The sequence below is a fragment of the Podarcis melisellensis genome (genome assembly GCF_964234715.1).
Source record: "Podarcis melisellensis genome assembly, chromosome: 4".
NCBI lineage: Eukaryota > Metazoa > Chordata > Lepidosauria > Squamata > Lacertidae > Podarcis > Podarcis melisellensis.
Window position 1 is genome coordinate 40,483,167 of NC_138531.1, and position 23,198 is coordinate 40,506,364.

A 23,198-nucleotide genomic window follows, 5' to 3' on the forward strand; every position below is an offset into this window, starting at 1 on the left:
ATTTAGCTGTGCAACACCATTTGGACACTGGAATTCTGCCTATTTTCAGAAAACATAGGAGGGCCAAATACAGTATGATATATTTTATCAAGGGCTCACTTGTCTGGCTCAATAAAGATATGTGCCAGTTTACATACACTGCAGGAGCAAACTAATTGCATTATAGTATCCGGCAAACATTACTGCAAAGATTTTTTTGGGGGGGGAACACTCACACAGATAATTTCATTCACTGGTGGTGCTGAAACACCTGTTTCAAGCCATTTTGCTTCCAAACAATTACTTTCTCAGAATAGGCCAGGTGTGGGGAACCTCCGGGTCTCTCTTTTCCCCCCACCCCTCACTGGCTAGGTAGAGAGGAGGGTGCAAATTTGCAAAGAAACTAGCCTATGGTACCAAGGCAAAAATTTTACATTTGTTGCTTCGTGCACTTTCCCCTCTGGCCACCATTGGCACGTGGTCCTTATGAAGTTTTCAGAAGGGAATGCATCCCTCATCCTGAAGGCAATAAAACATCTTGCTAACAGGAGCAAGATTTTCATACCCGGAGAAGGAACCTGTGGCTCTCCAAATGTGCAACTGATAATCTCTGGCATTGCTTGCTGAAGCCGATGGGAGGACTAGGAGTCCAACAACATTTGGAGGCCACAGGTTAGTCACCTCTGCTTTAAAGCGCCACTAAATTACTAACCAATTATTATTTCCATTATTCCTACAGAACCATCAGTGGTGCTACACAGGCTTTGGAAGACAGGTCCCTAATCTATTGCAGGCCTACGGCCTACAACAGAACACAGACATCAACAGGGAAAGAGGAGGGAAATGGAGGCATGGGGTAAACAGGGAAGAGTGTGCATTATTTCAGTGACATGCAATTACAGTAGGGCAAGGGGGACCAGGAAGCTGCCCCCAAAGACTTCACACAGGACAGATATGGCTTGAGGAAGTGAGAGAGGTGGCATCACACAGGTTTTTTTCTGGGAGACAGTTCTAAAGGGCTGCAATAGAGAAGGGGTGGAATTCTTTGAAGAAGTCACACATCAAGATGGTGGAACTGGGCAAGGGCAGAGGATAACGGGAGGCCAACGCCACAGAGGGTTTTGAAGAAAAAACCTGGGAACTTGAGTGACATTTCTCACGGCAGTGCCATGAATCCATGGTTCACTTGTATTACCTCTAGCAAACTCAACCCAACTCGCCCAGTCCAGTACATTTAGTCTATTCTTCATTCCCTTTATCTCTGGCTGCTGTTATTTTGATACGTCATTTCAAACTCTACTGTGACTTCAAAGCAAACTTTGATTTCATGCATGTTAGGTGTTATGTATTGAAGTTCTCACCCTGGCCACCAGGAGTATTGTGTATGTAGTTTTCACTCAGTTCCACGTCAGTTATTTTAGGCGGGAAACCCTGGGTTGTTGTTGCTACAATGTTGACAGCCGGCTGCCTATAAAAGCAGGCCGGCTGAGCTGTTTGCTGTTCAGTTTTCTGTTCCAGCTTACAAAATAAAGAGCTGCTTTGGAGAAATCGCTGTGTCGTCTGCCATGTCTACCCATTATTCAACACTGGAGACGAGGATGGGATCGATGGACATAAGAGCACAGCCAGACGCGGCCACCCTCTGAGATGAGCTGAATCACGGAGCTGAAACACTGAGCGAAATCACGGAGCAGAACCAATTCAGAGCTGACTGTTCTGGCTAGAGCACGGTGTACCATCCATCACCTCCACGTCGGCATCGGAACCATGGCTTCACTCGTGCCTCTACCGCCGTTTGCCCCAGCCTCTGAATCCTGGGACTCCTACCTCGCTCGGTTTGACTGCTGCCTCCAAGCAAATGAGCTGACAAGAGGGTCTGTAGAGCAGAAGCGGGGCCTCTCCTCAGCCTTTGTGGCCCCGAAGTGTTTGCGACGGCCCAAGCATTGGTTGCGCCTCTAGCAGTCCAGGCAGCACCTTGGGACACGATTCAAGAGAAGCTCCGCAACCACTATGCCCCAAAGCCGTCCGAGATTGCTGCCCATCATGCGTTCTACCACCAGAACCAGGCAGAGGGGGAGTCAATTAACAACCACCGCCCTCTGACAGGCTGCAATGCACTGCGAGTTCCGAGACTTAGATGATGCCCTGATGGATCAAATCATCTGTGGGATCCGGGACATCCGTCTGCAACGGCATCTCCTCGCCACGCCAGACCTCACGTTGCAGAAAGCCACTGAGGAGGCCGTGGCCTCAGAAGCTGTTGAACTCTCCACCCAGGAAATCCACAAGGCCAGTAGACCGTATTTAAAGGACTATGTTGTTGGACATGTAACACTGTTGGTCTAATGGAAGTATGTGAAATGTAACCGATATGCTTTGTGCCTAATTGAACCATTACATGTAGTGCTGTATATAAGGAAACCATTATGATTGTAACTAACGCCTTATCTCGGTGGGGAGGGGTGTTATGTATTGAAGTTCTCAGCCTGGCCACCAGGAGTATTGTGTATGTAGTTTTCACTCAGGTCCACATCAGTTATTTTAGGCGGGAAACCCTGGGTTGTTGTTGCTACAATGTTGACAGGCAGCTGCCTATAAAAGCAGGCCGGCTGAGCTGTTTGCTGTTCAGTTTTCTGTTCCAGCTTACAAAATAAAGAGCTGCTTTGGAGAAATCGCTGTGTCGTCTGCCATGTCTACCCACTATTCAACATTAGGCTTATATGTTTTCTTACCAAGTGGTGGCTGAAGCATTCCTCCTTTCTTCTCGCAGGTTCCAATTGGCTGTATGTCAGAAGAATCCACTAGCCTCCAAAAGTCGTTTTTGTTGTCGCTTCCATCAAGCCGCAACCTTAATCTGGCACCCGTGATTCCAATAACTGTAGCTATACATACTGAGGTAATGTTTCGAGGGTCATGGGCTTCCAATTTCATCCCCACTTTGAAATCATTGCTAGGTGGAACCCTAGACTGCAAGAAAGGCAAAATAAGGCATTTACTGGACTATTTTTCCAGGAGGGAGAGAGAGAAGGAATCAGCAGTACTTATTTGGCTAGTCACAAGCTCATTTATTACCACCATAATTGTTTCTCAGTGTAGCTCCTCAAAAAAAATTGCTGGAAAATTTCTTGGCACCTAAATATTTGATTCTATTTCCAGTCCTGGGCAATTATTTGAGGTGCTCTAAATGCCATTTATATTTACTGTAAATCACTCTTCAATTTAACCAAGGATTTACAGTTCCTATTGTATCTTCACATTATGAGGTAGGCTAGGCTAAAAGATAACATACACTGAGCAACGACCTTCAATGGATGAGCTACCCCACCTACAAATCTAATAGATGATCCACTGTATCAAAGTTGGCTTCTTACATAAATTTATTCTTCTGCACAACTATTGTAAGCTGGCACTTCCACCCTAAACTTACAAGCTGTTTCATCCATTTTATTGTAATTTACTTCTTATTAACTTCACAACAAATCACAGCTTTAACAGGCATGAAAGCCTAATATCTTCCTGACAGAAAATTTTAACTTATGCAACTAGTATTTATGATTTTAAAAGCCACTGGAGTGTCCCCCCCCCACTTTCTAAATAGTGTAAGTATCTGAAGCTTGCAAAATACCCATATGGGTTGTGCAAAACAGAAGTAGACAGACTGGTATCAACTGGGAAATCTCTGGGGTGATTTGCAGTTAATTAACAGGTGGTTCTAGCTCCTCATAGTTTAACAACAGTGAAAGTTTTTAAAAGGAAGCCACTTCTCTCCTTCTGCTAATGTTATTAGGTGTTTCTAACTTATAAAATATGCATAATGATTGGCGGCCTTTGGCCAAGTTTTTATACAGCAGTATTGGCCACATTAAGAGTTCTGAGTTCTCATCTATGTTAACTCAAGATACAGATTTGTACATCAATACACAGTGAATGGCTCAGGGATTACAACAGGTTGTTGACTCCCTCTTCATATATACCAGGCATGGCCAAACTTGGCCCTCCAGCTGTTTTGGGACTACAACTCCCATCATCCCTAGCTTAAGAGCACCAGTGGTCAGGGATGATGGGAATTGTAGTCCCAAAACAGCTGGAGGGCCGAGTTTGGCCATGCCTGAACAAGCACTCTAAACCTTGGGCTTCTTGTTAAAAAACACACACACCAAAAAAAAACCCCTCATAAACCTGGTCTGCCCACCCCTGGCGTAACATATATCTATATGAAAGGTAAGCAACACAAAGAAACTACAATACTAACACAAAACACTTTCGTATACTCATTTATATTTTAAACCATTTACCTGTCTGAAACAATGTGAAGGAGCAGCTAAGGATCCAGTCTCTTTCAAGTAGTTATCCCAGTTAAAATATTCTAGGAGGGAAAAGCGTGGGAGAGCAAAATTTAAACATACTGTTGAGATAAAAAGCCTTCAATCTGCAGGAAGCACACATATTTTTGTTTATTATCTTCTTCAGTCTTTTGTATATTTGTCATCATTTGTGGCTGAGGCGAGCAGTTAGCACTCTAAGAGACTACTGGAAAATAAGCAGAAATCATCTACCCAAAGGAAAACAATGGATCTGAACTTCTTCTCTTTTCTATATACATATAGATAATGCTTTGCTTTTCTTTTCAGATGATATAGATATAGATATATGAAACCCTTGTTAGAATCTAGATTTATATACTACATTTGCAGGAGCAGTTTTAGTGAAATTAATAAAAGTCTTTTCACTGGTTTACAGATTGAGCATTAACATAAAACAAAAAGGAACATTTCTTTGTGCACAGGGAGGCGAGTCACTGCTGGAAAAAAACAAACACAAATGCATTCACACTTAAGCTGTGCCTACACCGCAGCTTAGAATAGCTCGACCTTGCAGTGTGTTAAGTTTGCAGGGTCTGGATTCCCTTTGTTATCTATCCACTCCCTCAGAACCCTGCTGAATAAGGATAAACTACTGTGTTTACATAGCACGAGATTTCCTGGGACAATAAAGTGGTTCTTGGTTTAACAATGGCAAGGGCTGAGCTAAGTAAATAATCCTTTTAAAAAGTTTCTTTAAAAAAAATGTAAATGTTGATTGCGTGTCGAGGTCCCCAAGCCACCCCCCAAATAACTCACAACGCACACTTAATTTTTGTTTAAGGTTTTTGGCATAATTTTGGCCACAACTTTATTTAAATACAAAACCGTGAGTGGTTGTTTAGGCATTGGTTAAGACTATCTGTCCCCCCACCTGGGGACAGAACTGACTTCCGGGCACCACCGAAAGACAGTGCGGGGGAAAGCAAGTCGGGGAGAAATGGAGCTGAGTCACAGACCCTCAATTCTCATCCGCATGCTCCCCGAAGGCTTGCCGGCCCTAGTCCCATTCCAGGGATTGGACGAAAAGATGGCAAGCCCCAGGATTCCTTTAACGGAATTCCCTTTCCGCAGCAACCATGGAGGGGCAGGCCCAGCCTATCCTAACCCCTCCTCCACCAATTTATAACCAATGCCTAACCGCAACCTTACAAGTTGTGACGATTTGCTACGCAGTAGGCAAAAACCAAATGGCCCAGCCAATCAGCCAGATGGACAAAATTCCTACCAGGCCCCCGCTCCAAAGCAGACGACCCCATGACAGGCATAGCAAGGTCAAAGCAACAACCCCTTACTTTAGGGCGGGTGGGCGGGTGATCCGTTGCACACAGCAAAGGGAAAGCTCCAGGCTGCATGCAGAGTATTTAAACATTTTACCCCTCCCACCAAAATTGCAACATAACTTTTACCCCAGCAACCCAGTGAACCAATCACTGCCCCAGGCCATCTTTAGAGACCCTGCCTGGTAACAGAGGGGTGGCTCAGCAGACCCCACCGCAACACGTGCTCTCCATGAAGGAGAACACGCTTTCTCATTATAGTGTACAGCTGCATAATTTGGGCAAATGCTTGAGAATCAATACCTGCTCCACTCAAAAATCCAGATGCAAGTTTGTTTGTTTTTGCAGGTGGGTGCACAATAGTTTGCAGGAGTGGAGAGAAGGCAGAGATGGATATGAACCACCTCCACCCACCACCAGCTAAACACAAAATGCATACAACATTGCACAACAAGCCACAGATATGCATGAAAATATACATACATGTACACGAGGGGACAGGACAGAGGAACATGTCCTCCCCAAATACACACATAGTTGAAGGAATAGAGTCAAAAAAGGGCTGGACCACCCCCTTGTCTTTCCCCCCTGTACACCCACCCACTCATATGCTTCCCACACAACCATCTCTACTATTTCATACCTTCTTTCTGCACACCTCTAGCTATCCTCCTCCAGAATGAAGGAGGAGATGGTTGACATGACATCCCAGAGCTCACAAGCCAAGAGAGAAAAAAACAAGGTCTCTCATAGGCTGGCCAGTCAACAGACATATATTAGGACTACACGTCCAGATCCCACCTTACACTGCTAATCTGTGCATGTTCTCCATATGTTCATAAGAGTTTCCACTCCAAATACAAAAATTAAGCCACTGAAAAAATGATACTATGCTGCCACCTAGTGGCTTTGTTAGGATAATCTAACTGAGATGTGACAGCTAGGAGCTAAATGACACCTTAAACTTACGTTATAGGCGCAACAACGGAATGTCTAGGCGTGCTTTTTTATAACAAGAATACAGAGCTGAAAATGAATGAACTGCAGCTAAAATATTATGTTCATTCCTTCCCCTGCTCACCCCCCTAATATTCTTAAGAGGGTCTCTTCTCTAGTCTTCAGAGAGTGGCTGGAAGTGGGGAGGCAGAAGAAGGTCCTCCTTTCCTTCCACTCTGAGGTTTTAATCTGAAATCTTAGGCACAGTACTGCACCCAAAGCTCAGAAACTGCTCGTGCTAATGAAATTCCCCGTCGCAAAATGTGCCTAGAACAATGGGGGTTTCGAACACTGCTTTGATGCATGTAGTCTAAAACAACCTGGAGGCTGCCAGGTTGGGGGAAGGGCTGCTTTATAATTGCTAATAAAACTCAAGAGGTCCTGGCTAATAGCAGAAACCCTCCCGGAGGCTGCCACAAGTGATGCAGCAGTGGGACTCCTGCATCTCATGTTCTGACATTAGCTTGTACTGGATTTCTACCATTCTTTACATGGCACACATCTCCTGTGTTTCACTCATGTATCCAGCCCATTATTTCCTTAAAATGTTAAAAGTCTTGCACAATCAGGGTGAGGAAGGCCCATCTTGAGCAGAGCTAGTCACTTTTAAAAGTCCTTCTTTAATTCCTTCATTTTCAACCAGAAAAACCCTGCCTTTTGTTTTAACTCCCTCAGTCTACCTAACCAAGTTTCAATTTCTCCCTTTGGTTTATTTTAGCAACATTACCTACCCTAAAATCTTTCTTGAACCCAAGAGCAAAGATACCAGCAAACCCAGGCAAAGGGCTCAGCTAGGAGAACAGTAAGCAACTTACTTATTTATAAAAAAAATTATACACCTCCATTTCATTAAAAAGGATAAGAAGAAAATCATACCCGGGCAGGCAGAGTTGACTATGCTTATCTGCGTTTGTGGCTGGGGAAGCCTAGCCAGATGGGCGGAATATAAATAATAAATTTATTATTGTTTTTGTTGTTGTTGTTATGTATTAAGGTTGTGTGTCTGGGTTAAGTGTGCATAACAGCGTGTCCCCATTTTGGTGCCAGGCCCTGGAGTGAAGTCCCTAAGAGAATAAAGTGCCCTACCCATTTCAAAACCCTAAAGATTATGGCAGGGCCACTAGAGCAAGGATCTTTCTGGTATCCTTCTCCCCCACACGCAGCAGCCTTCTTAAAAGATCCCAGGATGACTGGGAGACCTCCTGAACAGCATGGACTACACCGCAGGAGGTAGCTGTAACTGTCCAAAAATCAGGAAGGAGGCACCTTGCACAGGTGGAGAGGCTAATCGGGTGAGGCAGGAGGTGATGGGAGAGATATGTGAATGAGCAGAGGTTAAACCCCATTTATTTATTTTAAAAATAATTCATAATATTTACATTTACAATACATACCATTATTTAACAATTGGTTGCTTGACAGACAACTCTTCCCATGTTTTTCTCTTTTAATAGTCTTAGAATCTAATGAAAAAGAAAGGACATAAAACACAGTATTTTTAACATAATTTTGCAGAATAAACTGAGGTACCCCATGCACCCCTCCATTGTGCATGGATATAGTTCCAGCTGAGAACCACTGCTATGTATACAAAGCTAAATTATTTGGAGCTAATTATCTTTTTAAAGTCCCCTGAAAGAGCTCTGCCCTAAAAAGAATTTAAGTACTTTGAATGAATGAGTAAATAAATAAATAGGGGACGGGGACACACACACACACACACACACGTATATGTATGTATGTATTTGCCAAGCAGCAGGTGATACTGTTGGTCCTCATTGTTGCACTGGTGAGTTTTCAATTTCTCCCCCTGATCATCATGTTTAGTCTGGGAATGTCTTTTCAACTTTTGCAAAAGGTCCCCTTCTCCCTCTGGCACTGCACCATTCTTCTAAGAATCCCAACAATTCTGCCACACAAGGGCTTCTTTGCAAAAGAGGCTGGTTTCCTCCTCTGCTCCCTAGAACAGTGCTGGGGTAAGAGGCCCTTCTACATCAGTGCTTCCTTAGAGAGCAAAAGCTCTGCTGAATGTGTGAGTCTGATGCAGCACGTCTGCTGAGTCTGTCTCTCCACCCCACAGGGTAGTACCGTATTTTTCGCACCATAGGGCGCACCGGACCATAGGGCGCACCCATTTTGGGGGGGGAAATAAAGGGGAAAAAATTATTTTCCCCCCCCCAGGCGCGGGGCTGGGGCGGGGGAAGCTCGAGCTTCCCCCGACCCCAGCCCGCAAACAGGCAGCTCTCTGCAAGCCGTGGGAGCACTCCCGCTGCTTGTGGAGAGGTCCGCGAAGCCTGGGCGCGCTGAGCTCAGCGCGCGCAGGCTTCGCCATGCTGGCGACTCTCCGCAAGGAGCCGGAGCGCTCCGGCTCCTTGCGGAGAGGTCCGCGAAGCCTGGGCGCGCTGAGCTCAGCGCGCGCAGGCTTCGCCATGCTGGCGTCTCTCCGCAAGGAGCCGGAGCGCTCCGGCTCCTTGCGGAGAGGTCCGCGAAGCCTGGGCGCGCTGAGCTCAGCGCGCGCAGGCTTCGCCATGCTGGCGACTCTCCGCAAGGAGCCGGAGCGCTCCGGCTCCTTGCGGAGAGGTCCGCGAAGCCTGGGCGCGCTGAGCTCAGCGCGCGCAGGCTTCGGCATGCTGGCGACTCTCCGCAAGGAGCCGGAGCGCTCCGGTTCCTTGCGGAGAGGTCCGCGAAGCCTGGGCGCACTGAGCTCAGCGCGCGCAGGCTTCGGCATGCTGGCGACTCTCCGCAAGGAGCCGGAGCGCTCCGGTTCCTTGCGGAGAGGTCCGCGAAGCCTGGGCGTGCTGAGCTCAGCGCGCGCAGGCTTCGCCATGCTGGCGACTCTCCGCAAGGAGCCGGAGCGCTCCGGCTCCTTGCGGAGAGGTCCGCGAAGCCTGGGCGCGCTGAGCTCAGCGCGCGCAGGCTTCGGCATGCTGGCGACTCTCCGCAAGGAGCCGGAGCGCTCCGGCTCCTTGCGGAGAGGTCCGCGAAGCCTGGGCGCGCTGAGCTCAGCGCGCGCAGGCTTCGGCATGCTGGCGACTCTCCGCAAGGAGCCGGAGTGCTCCCGCTCCTTGCGAAGAGGTCCGCGAAGCCTGGAGAGCGTGAGGGGTCGGTGCGCACCGACCCCTCTCACTCTCCAGGCTTCAGCGAAAGCCTGCATTCGCACCATAGGACGCACACACATTTCCCCTTCATTTTTGGAGGGGAAAAAGTGCGTCCTATGGTGCGAAAAATACGGTAATACATGTTTCATGTATACTTGTCGAGTCCTTCCTTGCTGAGTGTGTGTTTGCATTGCAATGTGTTGCAAATGGGTGGCTGACCCAAAACGTGGCCCTTGCGCCAATCAAGGCCACCCACCCCTGCTTCAGGCATATACATTCAGGAAATGGCAGTGCAACCAATCCTGCAATGTTAAACACATTTATTAAGACGGAAACCCAACTGGACTTAGTGGGATTTATTTAGTTATTTCTCTAAGAGTAACTGTGCATCTCATGTAATGAATAGAGTTAAAAATCAGGGAAAGGTACAGTATACTGTAAGCGCTTGGAGGAAACTAAAAGTGACACATAGGTTTAAAAACAAACATTCCCTTACAAGACAAAGTACCCCGTTTCATAGTTATCTGTAGAATGTACTGCCATGGGTTGCTCTGACAACTACAGTGGTACCTCAGGTTAAGTACTTAATTCGTTCTGGAGGTCCATACTTAACCTGAAACTGTTCTTAACCGGAAGCACCACTTTAGCTAATGGGGCCTCCTGCTGCTGCTGCGCCGCAGGAGCACGATTTCTGTTCTCATCCTGAAGCAAAGTTCTTAACCTGAGGTAATATTTCTGGGTTAGTGGAGTCTGTAACCTGAAGCATATGTAACCCGAGGTACCACTGTACTAGCATAACTGTAAGACCATAAAAAGATGCTTCAAGGAAAAGTTGAACAATGGCTGCCAGATACTGAAGGTCAAGGAACAGGGGTGCCAACTTGAATAAAATATTGGGGGGGTCCCAGGTATGCCGTGCCCCACATAATCCATCACATGACAGGCCACACCAATTTGAATTGCAATGCCCATCAACTTTGGGGCCCCCAACCCCTCAAATATTTTATTGGGGGAGCTGAAGGGACCTCGGCCCCTTGGAGTTGGCTCCTATGTGAAGGAAGATGGCAATCTTGTTTTGCTTGTTGTACTGGGCTGGTCACAGATCAAAGTTGGGGAGCAATAAATATCTAACCTGGCCCAGCATGGTAGTTGCTGCATTCTAGCCAAATCAAGAATTCTCCATAATTTGGAAGGGCGTAAGCATTTTCTGTGTGCTATGTAATTAACTACAACCACGGTGTGTTCCCTGTGGAGCTCTGTAAACTCTCTCCCAAGTGTTGGAAGTGATTTGACCTACAGCAGTGCAACAATGGGACGAAGCATACATGCTCAGCTATCTGGAGAGCCAGCCACTTTATATGGCCCTGACATTTTAATCTATCCCCAATATAAAAGGTTAGAAAACTCCATCACAGCAATACCGCAATAGTGAACATACTAAATTAGAGAGAAATACGTACGTTAAATCGCAAGGCTGCAATCATATACCCATATACTTATGGGACCACAAAATGAAAAGGAAAAAGGACCAGGGCAGAGAATAAAAATAATAAAATACCCTACAGAAATCTATTCCACTCTGTCATGAGATTAGTGAGTTGACTGTGGGGAGCTGTGAGATCTTTCCTAGTCCACCTCCCATCTTATTAGGTCTCTTGGGGGCCTCTTCCCCCCTGAAACCCCTCATTTAAGTTGTTGCTTTGTTTCAGGAACTTTACCTTTAGCTGCTGTTTTCCCCATGGTAAAATGTTTGGTCCTCCTTTTTCACAATAAGAACACGTCCATCCACGCTTCTTTTTTTCAACACAACTGCTTCCTGTGGAGCAGTAACACAGCAGGTGAGGCCAAATGCAAAATAATATGTAAATAAATTTTATACAGTGGAAGCGGAACATAAACAGGCAATGCCTTTTTAACCCAGTCGAGAAGGAAGATGGAAGATAAACATTACACCTTAGCTCCAAGTCACCTGGAAACAAATGCTACAGAACCTTAAGTTTGGATAACTCATTCTGTTTAAACCATTTTATTAAAGGTCATGCTATTGTTTCTAATTCGTTTATCAAGCAAAATACCACTTGATGATACTGTTTCCCATGCACTGCAGACATCCTATAACCAATAATAGCTAACTAGGAAAACTGAATTCATTAGAATTCATTAAAACAGGAGGTTGTGTTAGTATTAAAATTTTAATTGTGGCAGCACATAATAGTAAACAGAAATCTATTGAGTTTTTGTACTCAAGTGCACACACTTTACAACTCACATTCATAAATACTGCCAATGGTGTTATCAGATCACTTTCAGCAGCGTGTCTGGCAGTAATGAAACTATAAAGTTGATGTTTTCACTCACTCCACAAATATACAAGTCACAAATTTAACTAATCGTTAAGTCTACTAGTTCCCTCGTCTGTGCCTCAACTTAAATTATGTTGTCATTTATTGCCCCTGCCTTCCTGATATGTGCAACCTTGATTAATGGCAATAATCTCTCGTGCCATTTATATACATTATATACCCAACTCTGAACAGGGAAATGATAAACATTAGGGGATAAACAACAATAGCACTTGTCAGATTACTATCCTGCATTTGGTTTTGATGTTAAGGTGTAAGACAAAGATCCAAACAGTAGGAAGAGAAACCAATTTGATTTCCAGTTGCCGCCGTTCATTCCATATTGAATCCTTGCTTCATCTGGCCAGAATTCAGTATTTCAGATATTGACGTATGCCAAATTAATAGTAATCTATACTGACTGTGGATTATTAGAAGCATGTTGTATTTATTAAAACAACCATTTCAAAATTGTATTTATAAATGATATTACAAAAACAGATGTTGTATATAACTGAATAAATTGACACATGCCTTTGTATATCTCATTATATGTATAATTTAAGTTTACACCATAATTAATTTAAAAACTGAATCCTGAACTCATTAATTTTCATGAAATATTCATCTACTAACCAGAGAAGTTGAAAACAGAGATGGATATTATAGCATTACTTTAATTTATTATATTTCGTAGCACTATGCCAGCATTTGCCAAATTACTTGCTTTTCATGATGGTGCTAACTTATAGTTACGGATTTTAGGAAAATTATCACCTGCAATTTATATAACACTCTGACTGAGAACCATTAAAGTTGAAAAGCTGTCTACAAAAACTGCAATAAATCAAACAATAAAATACTGAGCTGGCAATTGCCTCATTACACAAACAATGTAATTCCCTGGGATTATTCTGTCTGAACCCATTCTGCGACATTTTACACAGCTAACAAAAACTGAAAAATGCTTGCACGTATAATTTGAGCCTATAAATTGCCTCACGTGCTACAGGGTGCTATGAAGAGTACTGTCAAACATAAGGAAACACATAACACATTTCATGCGTCTATCGTATCCAATAAGCAGAAGAAATGAAAATCCGCTTAAATGGAACATCACCGATAGCTTCTGAAGTCAAACACATTCCTAAACTACTCTTCTCTGCCAGCAATAAACTATGAAAGGTGATGCTTAGTTCCCAGTGGCCTCACTTTATGTCCAGGCTACTTTAAACACTCTGTGGGTTTTTTTTTATCTTTTTTTGTTGCCACCAGATTGCACTTGCTCCCATAATAAAGATTCCAACCCAGCAGTGATAATCATCCCTCTTAGCCACTGGAGTCCCTGCTAGAAACATAAAAAGAATTCCAGAGTTTCCGAAGTCTCTGCAGCTTTGGAGAGACGACTCCCTGCTAACATAGCAACTGCAGTGGGGTTAAGTGGGGTTGTTGATATGCAGCCCTCCCTGGCCCCAAGATACTGTTATGGGGCTTATGAAATTCCGCTGCAGGTTTGAGAAGTCCAGTTTTCATTTATGGACACATACACTGGCTTCCTAATGTATGTACAGCACGGCCAAAAGGTATCTGAACTGTCATGTATACCATGACCAGTGTATACATGGGGATTGATCTCTACATTGGGGGGTGGGGAATGTGTGAAACTGCCCGCTGGATTCAGTGCAGAAATACAGTCCCTTCATCATTACTATTAGTTCATAGTTACATTTCAACACAACATCCACTGCACACTTAAAACTACTATTCATGGTACTGCTACCCTCGCCTTCTCGCCTTTCTGACTCAGTGCAAGTTTACAATATAGGAGCCACTTGGATACTGCCCAGAAGTGAGAATAAATGGTGAAATACTCTCAGTTTGAAAGTATGGCTTAAGCTAAGGAATTAATTTCAAAAGAGGTCATTCCAACTGTATGAAGTGTTGTTTTGAATCTAAGTTCTAACTCCCTTCCTAATTATATTTCAAAATAGGCTTTAGAAAATGTTGTTGCAGTAAGAATGAAGTTTGAGACTTGCTTTTCAGACTACTATTAATTTATCCAAAACAAAAAAAATTCCTTCCAGTAGCACCTTAAAGACCAACTAAGTTAGTTCTTGGTATGAGCTTTCGTGTGCATGCACACTTCTTCAGATGTGTATCTGAACACTTCTTCAGATGTGTATCTTCTGAAGAAATGTGCATGCACACGAAAGCTCATACCAAGAACTAACTTAGTTGGTCTTTAAGGTGCTACTGGAAGGAATTTTTTTTGTTTTGACTATGGCAGACCAACACGGCTACCTATCTGTAACTGAATTTATCCAAAGTCCTTCAGGTTTGCAGTTACACAACTGTAATGAACCTGAAGTCGTGCCTCTCAAGAATCAGCTCTGCCTTGTTACATTCTGGTAAGACAGACAGACAGACAGACAGACAGACAAACAGATATACATGCATGCATACACACACACACACACACACACACACACACGGAAATATATAAATGCCTGCACTTTTTTCACCAATGAAGTATCAAGACAGCACCTTAAATAAATTGCCTTTAAAACTCCAACCTCTTACACCAGCATATTCACACATTTACCATCACAAGCCATTGACTTTTAACAGTTTACAAGAACTAATGCTTACTCGGTGCAAGATTAATAATGTGACTGATGAACATATCCAAGCTGTATCTTGTTTTCCTTTAAATGTACATGATCAATCTTTCACTTAGTTCATCAACAGTGACATTTAATCTATCAAAAATGGGTTCTCTCTTCCATTGGTAAGTGAAAGTGATTAATCAAGCAAATAATCCACTTGAGAGGCACTTTAAAGAAGTGGACTCCAAATCCCATCAGCTGCAGCCAGCGTGGCATTTGCTCTGGAGTGATGGAGGAGCTGGAGTCACACAAGTGTGGCTGAACTGAAGTACAAGCGCAACACAACCATTAATGGGATATCAGCCCCTGGAGCTAAAATTTCAGAATCCCAATTCTGCATTGGATTAAATATATGCTCAAAAGCAGCACCGACAGCTCAATGATCATCTTCCATTGACACTGTAAGCTCCTTTGAATTTTCTGTTTATAACTTGGGTTCAGAGCCCTGGGAGCTAATGAAAAAAATACTTTTAAGTTATATAGGACAGCCAACTCTACCCACACAATAAATCTAGGATGAGGAACTTGTGGCCTTCCAGATGTTGATGGACTACAACTCCCATCACCCCTGACTGTTGGCATACTGACTGCAACCAAAAGGAGCTAGACCTAAACAGGTTCCCCACCAATGGTCTAAACGACCATCCATGTAGTGTGGCAAAATGGAAAGTATGCAAAACCTGTACCAGAGAATGACTGTTTGAATACCTGCTGTGGAATCAAGTTCACTGAACGGCTGCAAGGAAGGTTAGGCTGTACGGAACAAGGTTGCAATAACGAGAGAGACAGCTCCCATTGCGCTGCCCTGAGCTCCTTGGAAGCAGGGTGGGGTGTGTGGGAGAGAAAGAGAAACATAGGCCTCAAACTAAGCAACTCCTGCATTACCATACCTATTTCAGCAACTAATAATTCTCCCCAAGAGAAAATTCCTAAACAGTGCAGGCCCCACATATTCAGCGCCTCTGTGCACACATGTTCCTTAAGGTGCCAGCAGAATGTCTACGTGTCATTTCATGAGGAAGTGAGATTTGTAAGCATGTGATACAGAGAAATGTTCTGTTGGTGCCCTATGACTGTGGAACTCCTTTCCTGAAGAGACACCCAAAATACCTTATTTCATTGTTTTTAGAAGATGCAAGGCCTCCCATGATATGAATATGATTTAGTGTTTTAATTGTAGCTTTGTACAGATTGTTTATATATTAATTTAATAATAATAACCACCAGCAGCAGCAGCACTACCCATAAAAGATGCTTTATTACTTTTAATAAGTACAGTGGTACCTCGGGTTAAGTACTTAATTTGTTCCGGAGGTCCGTTCTTAACCTGAAACTGTTCTTAACCTGAAGCACCACTTTAGCTCATGGGGCCTCCTGCCGCCACCGCACGATTTCTATTCTCATCCTGAAGCAAAGTTCTTAACCCGAGGTATTATTTCTGGGTTAGCGGAGTCTGTAACCTGAAGCGTATGTAACCTGAAGCATATGTAACCCGAGGTACCACTGCACTACTTTGTGTCACTGGCAAAAAGTGGAAGAGAACTTTTAAAATAATGAAGGCTATGTTGAAGAACCATAAGGCACAACCAACTAAACAAAATTCTCCCTCTTAACCATGTATAGGACTGCCACCAATTTGATATTTTGCTTTGGTATGGGTTATAAAGATCAAATACTTAACATAGGACCACTCTACAAAACAGCAAACCTCAAAATAATGTTTTTAAAAAGAGGCTAAACTTCCTATACAAACTATCCAAATGATTTTGGAAGAAAGGGGAAACCAATTACTGAGGCAAACAACAAAAGTAACCATGTTAAAAAAGCAAACTTTTGAGAACAAAACATAGGTGCTTATTGAACGGTTATGGAGTAAACTTGTTGGAAAAGGCATTCGCCAGTAATCACCAGCTGAATCCAACCTTACACATCATACTTAATCAACACTGTTTCTGCATGGAAAACAATTCAGACATATTTCTGTAGATTTTGATTTAGTTTATTTTGTGACAAATGTGAAACGGCACTGATTCCTGTTTGTAAGTCACTGGTATTGCAGAGCTGCTGTACATAGTGCAGTGACCTGAATGCAAATCCACTGGCTATCCTATGCAAGAATGGAATAAAATATTTCAAAGTATTGGTGTAGCCTTTTTAAAAAAAAATTACTGCATGTTGTCATTATAAAGAATCTGTTATCATTTAAAGATTTAATTACATAATGGGATTTTAATCTTATTCTTAACAGCGAAACAGTCTCAGAAGTTATAAATATCTAAGCTACCAGCATTTAAGCATTTTATTCCCACTGATTTCAGTGGAAGAGTTGAAATCTCCCATTGAGATAAATGGAAATTAAATGTATTTAGCTGGATTACGTGGCAAGTGATTTGTACAAGATTTTGGGATTCTCTTCTTGAATTTTCCATGTGTCCAAGCATTATTTTACAGGAGACTACATTCATGAGAGCTTCACTCAAGATGGCTATTATTTATTCAATTTATATCCTGCCTTTCCTCCCTAAACAGCCCAACTCTCTCTCAATAGGTCACACCCATGGTTTAGCCAAAAGCACAATTAACAGAATCTGAAACCATTTTGTAAGCATAAATATTATTTACACTAATGATACAATTCAGAAATTACTGGCACAATGTTACTGCCAATATATGAAAGCAAATTTTTATTTCTGAAACATAACCACTTTTTAAAATTAGAAGGTACTTTAGCACCTGTTCTTTTACCGCTTTAATGCTTTACTACACAATGCCATGCTGAAATATTTGTTGCAGTCAGCAACTCAATATGCAATTTAATCTAGGTACACTGATCAAGGAAAAATCAAAAGAAAGGTTGACTTGTATGGCAAGGGGAAAAGATTCGTGTGTCTTTATTTGGTTAAAAACACATCAGAAGTTTTTTTTAGTGTTTTTTTTAAAAAAAAACAACCCCATAATTTAATGAAGACTTCAAACTTCAATGGTTTATTTGCTTATGACATCAAAGAGAAAAAGTGGAATGTATTTCTCAAAGAAATGTATTTCTAAGCTCGGGGAACCAGAGCCAGAAATGTCCTAATGCACAACCTTCCAAAAAAAACCCAACCCACTTCCACAAGTCCCATCAAAATGAGTGCAGATTCCAATTTCTTTCAATAGGGCTTGCACAGGAAAACCTCTGGGAATTATTAATCTGTATGTGATGCCTAGGGCTTTGATTTTCCAGCCTCAGTCAGAAACTACAGTATTTAAGTGTATGATGGAAAGCAGAGCAGATGAAGCCTCTTTATTTCTTGCAAATGCATGTAAAGGTAGAAAGTAACTTGTTGTCTAGAGTAACTTATTCCTACAGAGAAGCCCTACTGTACTCCATGAACTCATGTTATATGGGGCAGCTATTTTAAATGCAATACATAAAATAAAGACTGAAACCTGCCCTGCCCACTTGAATCAAAATATATAGGGCAAAGCTGTTTAGAATTAAAAGCATCCTTGCATTTCATTGTAAACTTGCTACCTTCAGTCCAGGTGAACACGGGCTTAAAAACTCTTGGAGACTTTCATTATCTGGACCCAATAACTTGTTGTTTTATGTATTATTACAGTAATATTCCATCTTACTTCCAATGAGTTCTTCCCCTCCTAATTTTGGGAAATTTCCAACTTGGTCTTGAATATAAACAGTATACGGGTTATAACTAAAGTTATTGTCAGAGCAGAGCCACTGAAATTAACAAACCTAAATTAGCCATGTCCTTTAATGCGTCTGCTCTGAGTATGGTTAACACTGGATACAACCGTACTGAAATAAACTTTCCTTCTCACTGGGGTTACTGCTGCAATAGTCAATTGCGGACTATTTGCAGAAAGGGATAGAGAGAGAAATTATTATCCAATTATAATGTATGAATCAGTCCTTGATGAACAGTAACATCACGTTCCTTAACTATGTAAATGACCCCCATGTGAAATAACTGGAAACCTTAATGCCTGGTATAATTTTGGTGCAAACAAACCATGCATATATAAGAAAGTTTGGTGTCTCACACACTTGCATAATAAACAATAACAGTGCGGTCCTTTACATATCTACACAGAAGTCCCCTCAAGCTCACTGAAGCTTAACCCCAGGTAAGTGGAGTTCAATTGCACCCTAAATGAAGAAAAATAGCATCTACTTCCACCTACAGCCTTGCTCCAGGAAATCCTGCTGACAAGGGAAACCCGACTGCTGTAGTTCATTATGTGCAAACAACTATCTCTGAATCACGCTGGCTGACCATTTGTGCATCCAGTGTTTGCCCAGCTTTATATCAGAGCAACCATGACTAGGGGGAATAAGACAACTTGCTGGCCAGTACGACATTTGTAGTTAGTTGTTTCTATGTATGTTTACAGTGACTTCTCCTTAATACTAATTGCTGCCTTCACAATAGCACTACTTGCCAGATAACAATTGATTGCAATTCATTAAAATGACCCACAAATTATAACACAGTAGCAGATTCAAATAATATGTCATAATCATGTAAAAGGCACATATCTTAACCTAATGTGATCATTCAAGCTATAAGTTCCATGATGCTTATTTCAACCTTTATTTCCTCCATTTCAACCTGCAGGCTGTCCAATCTAAAGCACTTCAAATTGAGGATTATTTTTTTAATGCAAAATATCTGGTTAAAACAGCCAAAATAATAGTTGCTAACTGCCACCCTAACTTTTTAAAATACTGTTAACTCCAGTCATTAAATGTTAGTACAAATACTAAGCTCTACAAAATACATATTTTTCATTTAAACAAATATAGCATGGTGTGTTTTACTCCAAATTACTACATAGCATTTAAATATATTACTAATATAAGCTTTTATTTTGCTGTTGTTCATAATGAAAATTAAAGAATCACTAAAGAATTATTTGATAGGCAACAAATGCAATGTTGAAAATATAATGGCAGGAAGAAAGAAATTAACATATTTTAGGCTACAATATGTAACTATTTAGAAAAGAAACACATGAAAGTTCTTTTTATTACCAAAGTTTAACCAAGCATGAAATGCAGCTATATAAAGTAAGGTTCCACTTAATTACTACCATGCTGCAATCTGTACTGCAATTTGCTAAACCATGGGCAGTGGCTAATTCATAAAATATTCTTTTCACAGCATCAAAGTTGAAAGTTAACTTTAAACTTTTTTAAAATTCTAAAGCATAAACAAAACCTGAAAGTTATAGACATCACCCTGCAGAACATGATCCACTCTTAGCACCACCATCCTAAACTTATGAAAGTCCTGTAGTGCCTATTTCAACATACTTGGGCACAAGCATCAGAAAATTTAAGTATCCTCAATCCGCCTACAATCAATGGTCCTTAAGAACATACATTTCTTTAGATTATGTTCTTATGTACAGGATAATGGCTTTTACAGTACATAATCACAGCAGTGTGTTCTTTCACACTTGGGTTATCAATACACTTTAAGTGTTCTCCTAAATCTGTGTTCAGCATTTCAAAGGGAAGTGGTAAGGATTAACTGATTAAACACTGTCATAGTGTAGCTGCTGTCAAAAAACACTTTAACATTAGAACCGTATTCTAACTTTACAAAACCGCTTACTCTGCAGTAGTCCCATGGATTTCCCTGATTCTTCCAACATCTGATTATCTCCAATGAAAACAGTATTCACCATGGAATCATCATAAGCACTTTCAGAGCTTCTAGATTCTTTGTTTTGCATTTTTATTATGTTGTTGAAATGGATCATTTAGATTATGAAGAATAAAATACCAAGCACACTTACAGAGCAATTCTGTGCATATTTGCTTGGAAGCAAGTCTCTGTCTGTTCACTAGGGCTTATTCCCTAATAGGTCTGCTTAGGACTGCTACCTTACTTACTTCAACTAAGACTCACTAAGAGCTCACAGTAAACATGCATAGGATCCATCTCAATACTTGTCATCTGAAGCATATGATCTTGGAAAATCACCCTGGGATCCTATGGGATGGAAATATAATGGGATTTACTTTCCAAGCAAGTGTGTGTTTAGGAAAGGAAGTACCACTTGTTTTTACCGGAATCTAAAGTTAACAAAGTCAACAAAGTATTCCTAGACACAATTTGCAGTATTGCAGCAGCGTGCTGCTCTGCAAAACTGCTCTCCACCCGTCCTCAAGGCACTTTAGGCCAAGCCCTACTGACTTACGGGAAAACTCCGTTGAAAAGGGCAAGAGCAAGTGCAACGTCTTAAGCAGGGGAAGATTCGCCGGTGTGGGGGGCACCCAAAGCACACGGACTCCTCCTCATCTGTCCGGCTGAAAGCCTTGCCTTCAATCGAGAGCTGCCTGCAGCCGGTTCTGAAGCAAGTGGATTTTAGGCGCCACTCCTACTCCTCCTACTCAGGAAGGAACAAGGGAGGGGAGCATTCCGCCTGCGGGAAGCTGCAGCCCAAGGAGGTGTGTCCTCTCACGCTCCTGTCAAATATACAGCAAAGCGATACCAAACCACACACGGAACACTCCGGCCCAAAATGCACGGCGACGGGGGGGGGGGCGGTCAAAAAAGGAGGAGATCTAACTTGATCTCTGGGCGGTCAGTTCTGTGAACCCAGGAAAGGTGTCCTCCGCCGCCGCCTCCCATGTTTCCCCAGCCCCGCAAGCGCTAATCTGAGTTCTGCCCTACTTCTGCTCCAAGTTGAAACGCCTGTGCGCCTTGTTTCTGGATTTCTACGCGCGTAGGATTCAAACGCGCCAGCTGCGGAGGCTCAACTCCGGCGGCCAGGCTGCTCTCCCCCCCCCCCTTCCTTATTATTATTTTTAAGTCAACCGCCAAAAAAGAGCGGGAAGGAGGAGAGAAAGCACAGCACCGCAAGAGCAGGAGCGCCCATCCCCGAAATCTAGGGGGCCTTTCCAGGGAGCGGGAGGGAAAGAGAGACCGAGAGAGACCTGCCATGCCCCGGGCTAAACACAAGGTTCCAAGCTCTCCCACCTCCTCCTCCTCCTTTGCCTCTCCCTCAAGAGGAATGCAATTTCCCCCTCCCCTCGGCCTTTTGATCGCAAGGAAGGTGGACGTGAAAGGTTTCGGAAGAGGGAGCGGGGGGGGAAGTCCCGCTTCGGCGGAGATAAAAACTCGCGCGCTCCGAACGCGGCAGGCGCACAAAAACTAAAATAACAACAGGGAGACGGGGGGAGAGAGAGAGCGCTCAGCGGCAAACTGCATGGAGAGGGACGGCGCGGCGACACAAACGGGGGGCGGGGGGGGAGAGACACACGACTGGAGCCAGCGGGATGGGAGAGCCGCTTCCCTCCTCAGCCGAACCCGCCTTGCGGGCTTCTGGGCGAGCGAGCGGCCGGCACCCACCGGGCAGCCAACCGCGTCCCTTTCTGCATGCGCGCGCTCTCCGGAAGGCGGGCGGCAACTGCTGCGCCACGGCCGCCGCCGCCGCTTGCACTGCCCGCGCTCCAGCGTGCGGGACCCGGGAGACGCCGCAGCGAGGAGAGGAGGAGGAGGCAGCAAAGGGGGAGGAGGCGGCGGCTCCGGCTTCGCCTCCTTTCCTCCCTCGCAAGGCTCCTCGGCAGCCCCGGCGTGAGGCAGAACCCCGGGCCCGGGAGCCGCCGGCCGGCCGGCACTCACCGAAGAGAAGGGACCCGGCGCCCCCTCGGCGCGCCGGCGACGCGGCTCGCGTGTCTGTCAGCTGCGCGGCTGCTGCCCCCGTCGCTTGGATTCACGCCGCCTCCGCCATGTTCCTGGGGCGCCGCGCATGCCCGGCAGCGGCACTGGGGGCTTCCCTCCGCCTTCGCGTCCTCCCTTCGCAGCCCACTGACAAGGGGGCGGAGGGCGCGGGCGGCGGCTCACCCACCGCCTCCGCCGCTACCACCATGCTGCGGACCCGGCTCGGAGTCGGAGGGGGGCTGTGCGCCAGCTCTCCACGCCCACGCCAGGCGGCTCCTGTGCACTTGCTGCTCCGCAGAGCGCGCGCAAACGCCCGCGCGGGCGCAGGAAGAGCGCGCGCAGTGCCGCCCGGGCGAGTCAGGAGCTGGCGGGGCCGACCCTCTCGCAAAACAACGTTTTAAATATACGTTTTCTCTTCGCACGAGTAACAGATCATTTATGAAAATGCAGGGCAATATATATATTTTAAATAAACCAATATACAAAACAGTTACACTTAAAACCTGCTAACAGATCACCTTGGAAGCTGGGGGGAGAGTTTCGTAAAACGGGTGCAATTCCTTTCTGTTTAGTTCCCCAAAAAAGTTTAGTTTCCCCCCCTTTATCTTAATTTCACTATCTTTTCCAGTGGTTCCATGCAGATGTCAGAACAGTATGCTCTGTATGTGCCACATAAAAGCATGTGTACAAAATTGAAGCAAAATGTTTCTGTTCAATGGAATACATATGTTTCTCTGGACACATACATTTTCTATTATCAAAGTTTGATTTTGTGGCTTTATGCTGGAATTGAAGCA

The 23,198-nt window shown here is 43.9% G+C and overlaps 1 protein-coding gene across 3 annotated transcripts in view; it reads right to left on the bottom strand.

Moving 5' to 3' along the window:
• Window positions 1–22,621, bottom strand: part of SCML2 (Scm polycomb group protein like 2) — a 45,164-nt gene extending 22,543 nt beyond the window's left edge. Inside the window, exons 1-5 of one of the 3 annotated variants that reach the window (XM_081907579.1) lie at window positions 22,363–22,621; window positions 11,433–11,530; window positions 8,011–8,079; window positions 4,275–4,345; window positions 2,712–2,946 (exon numbers count right to left, since the gene is read on the bottom strand). In XM_081907579.1, coding sequence (XP_081763705.1) covers window positions 2,712–2,946; window positions 4,275–4,345; window positions 8,011–8,079; window positions 11,433–11,454 — 397 coding nt within the window. In that variant the 5' untranslated portion in view covers window positions 11,455–11,530; window positions 22,363–22,621. Of the gene's footprint in view, window positions 1–2,711; window positions 2,947–4,274; window positions 4,346–8,010; window positions 8,080–11,432; window positions 11,531–20,627; window positions 20,728–20,935; window positions 21,516–22,362 lie in introns of those variants that run through there. The other 2 variants (XM_081907580.1, XM_081907581.1) reach the window with 2 other exon arrangements.
• Between the last annotated feature and the right edge of the window lie 577 nt (window positions 22,622–23,198).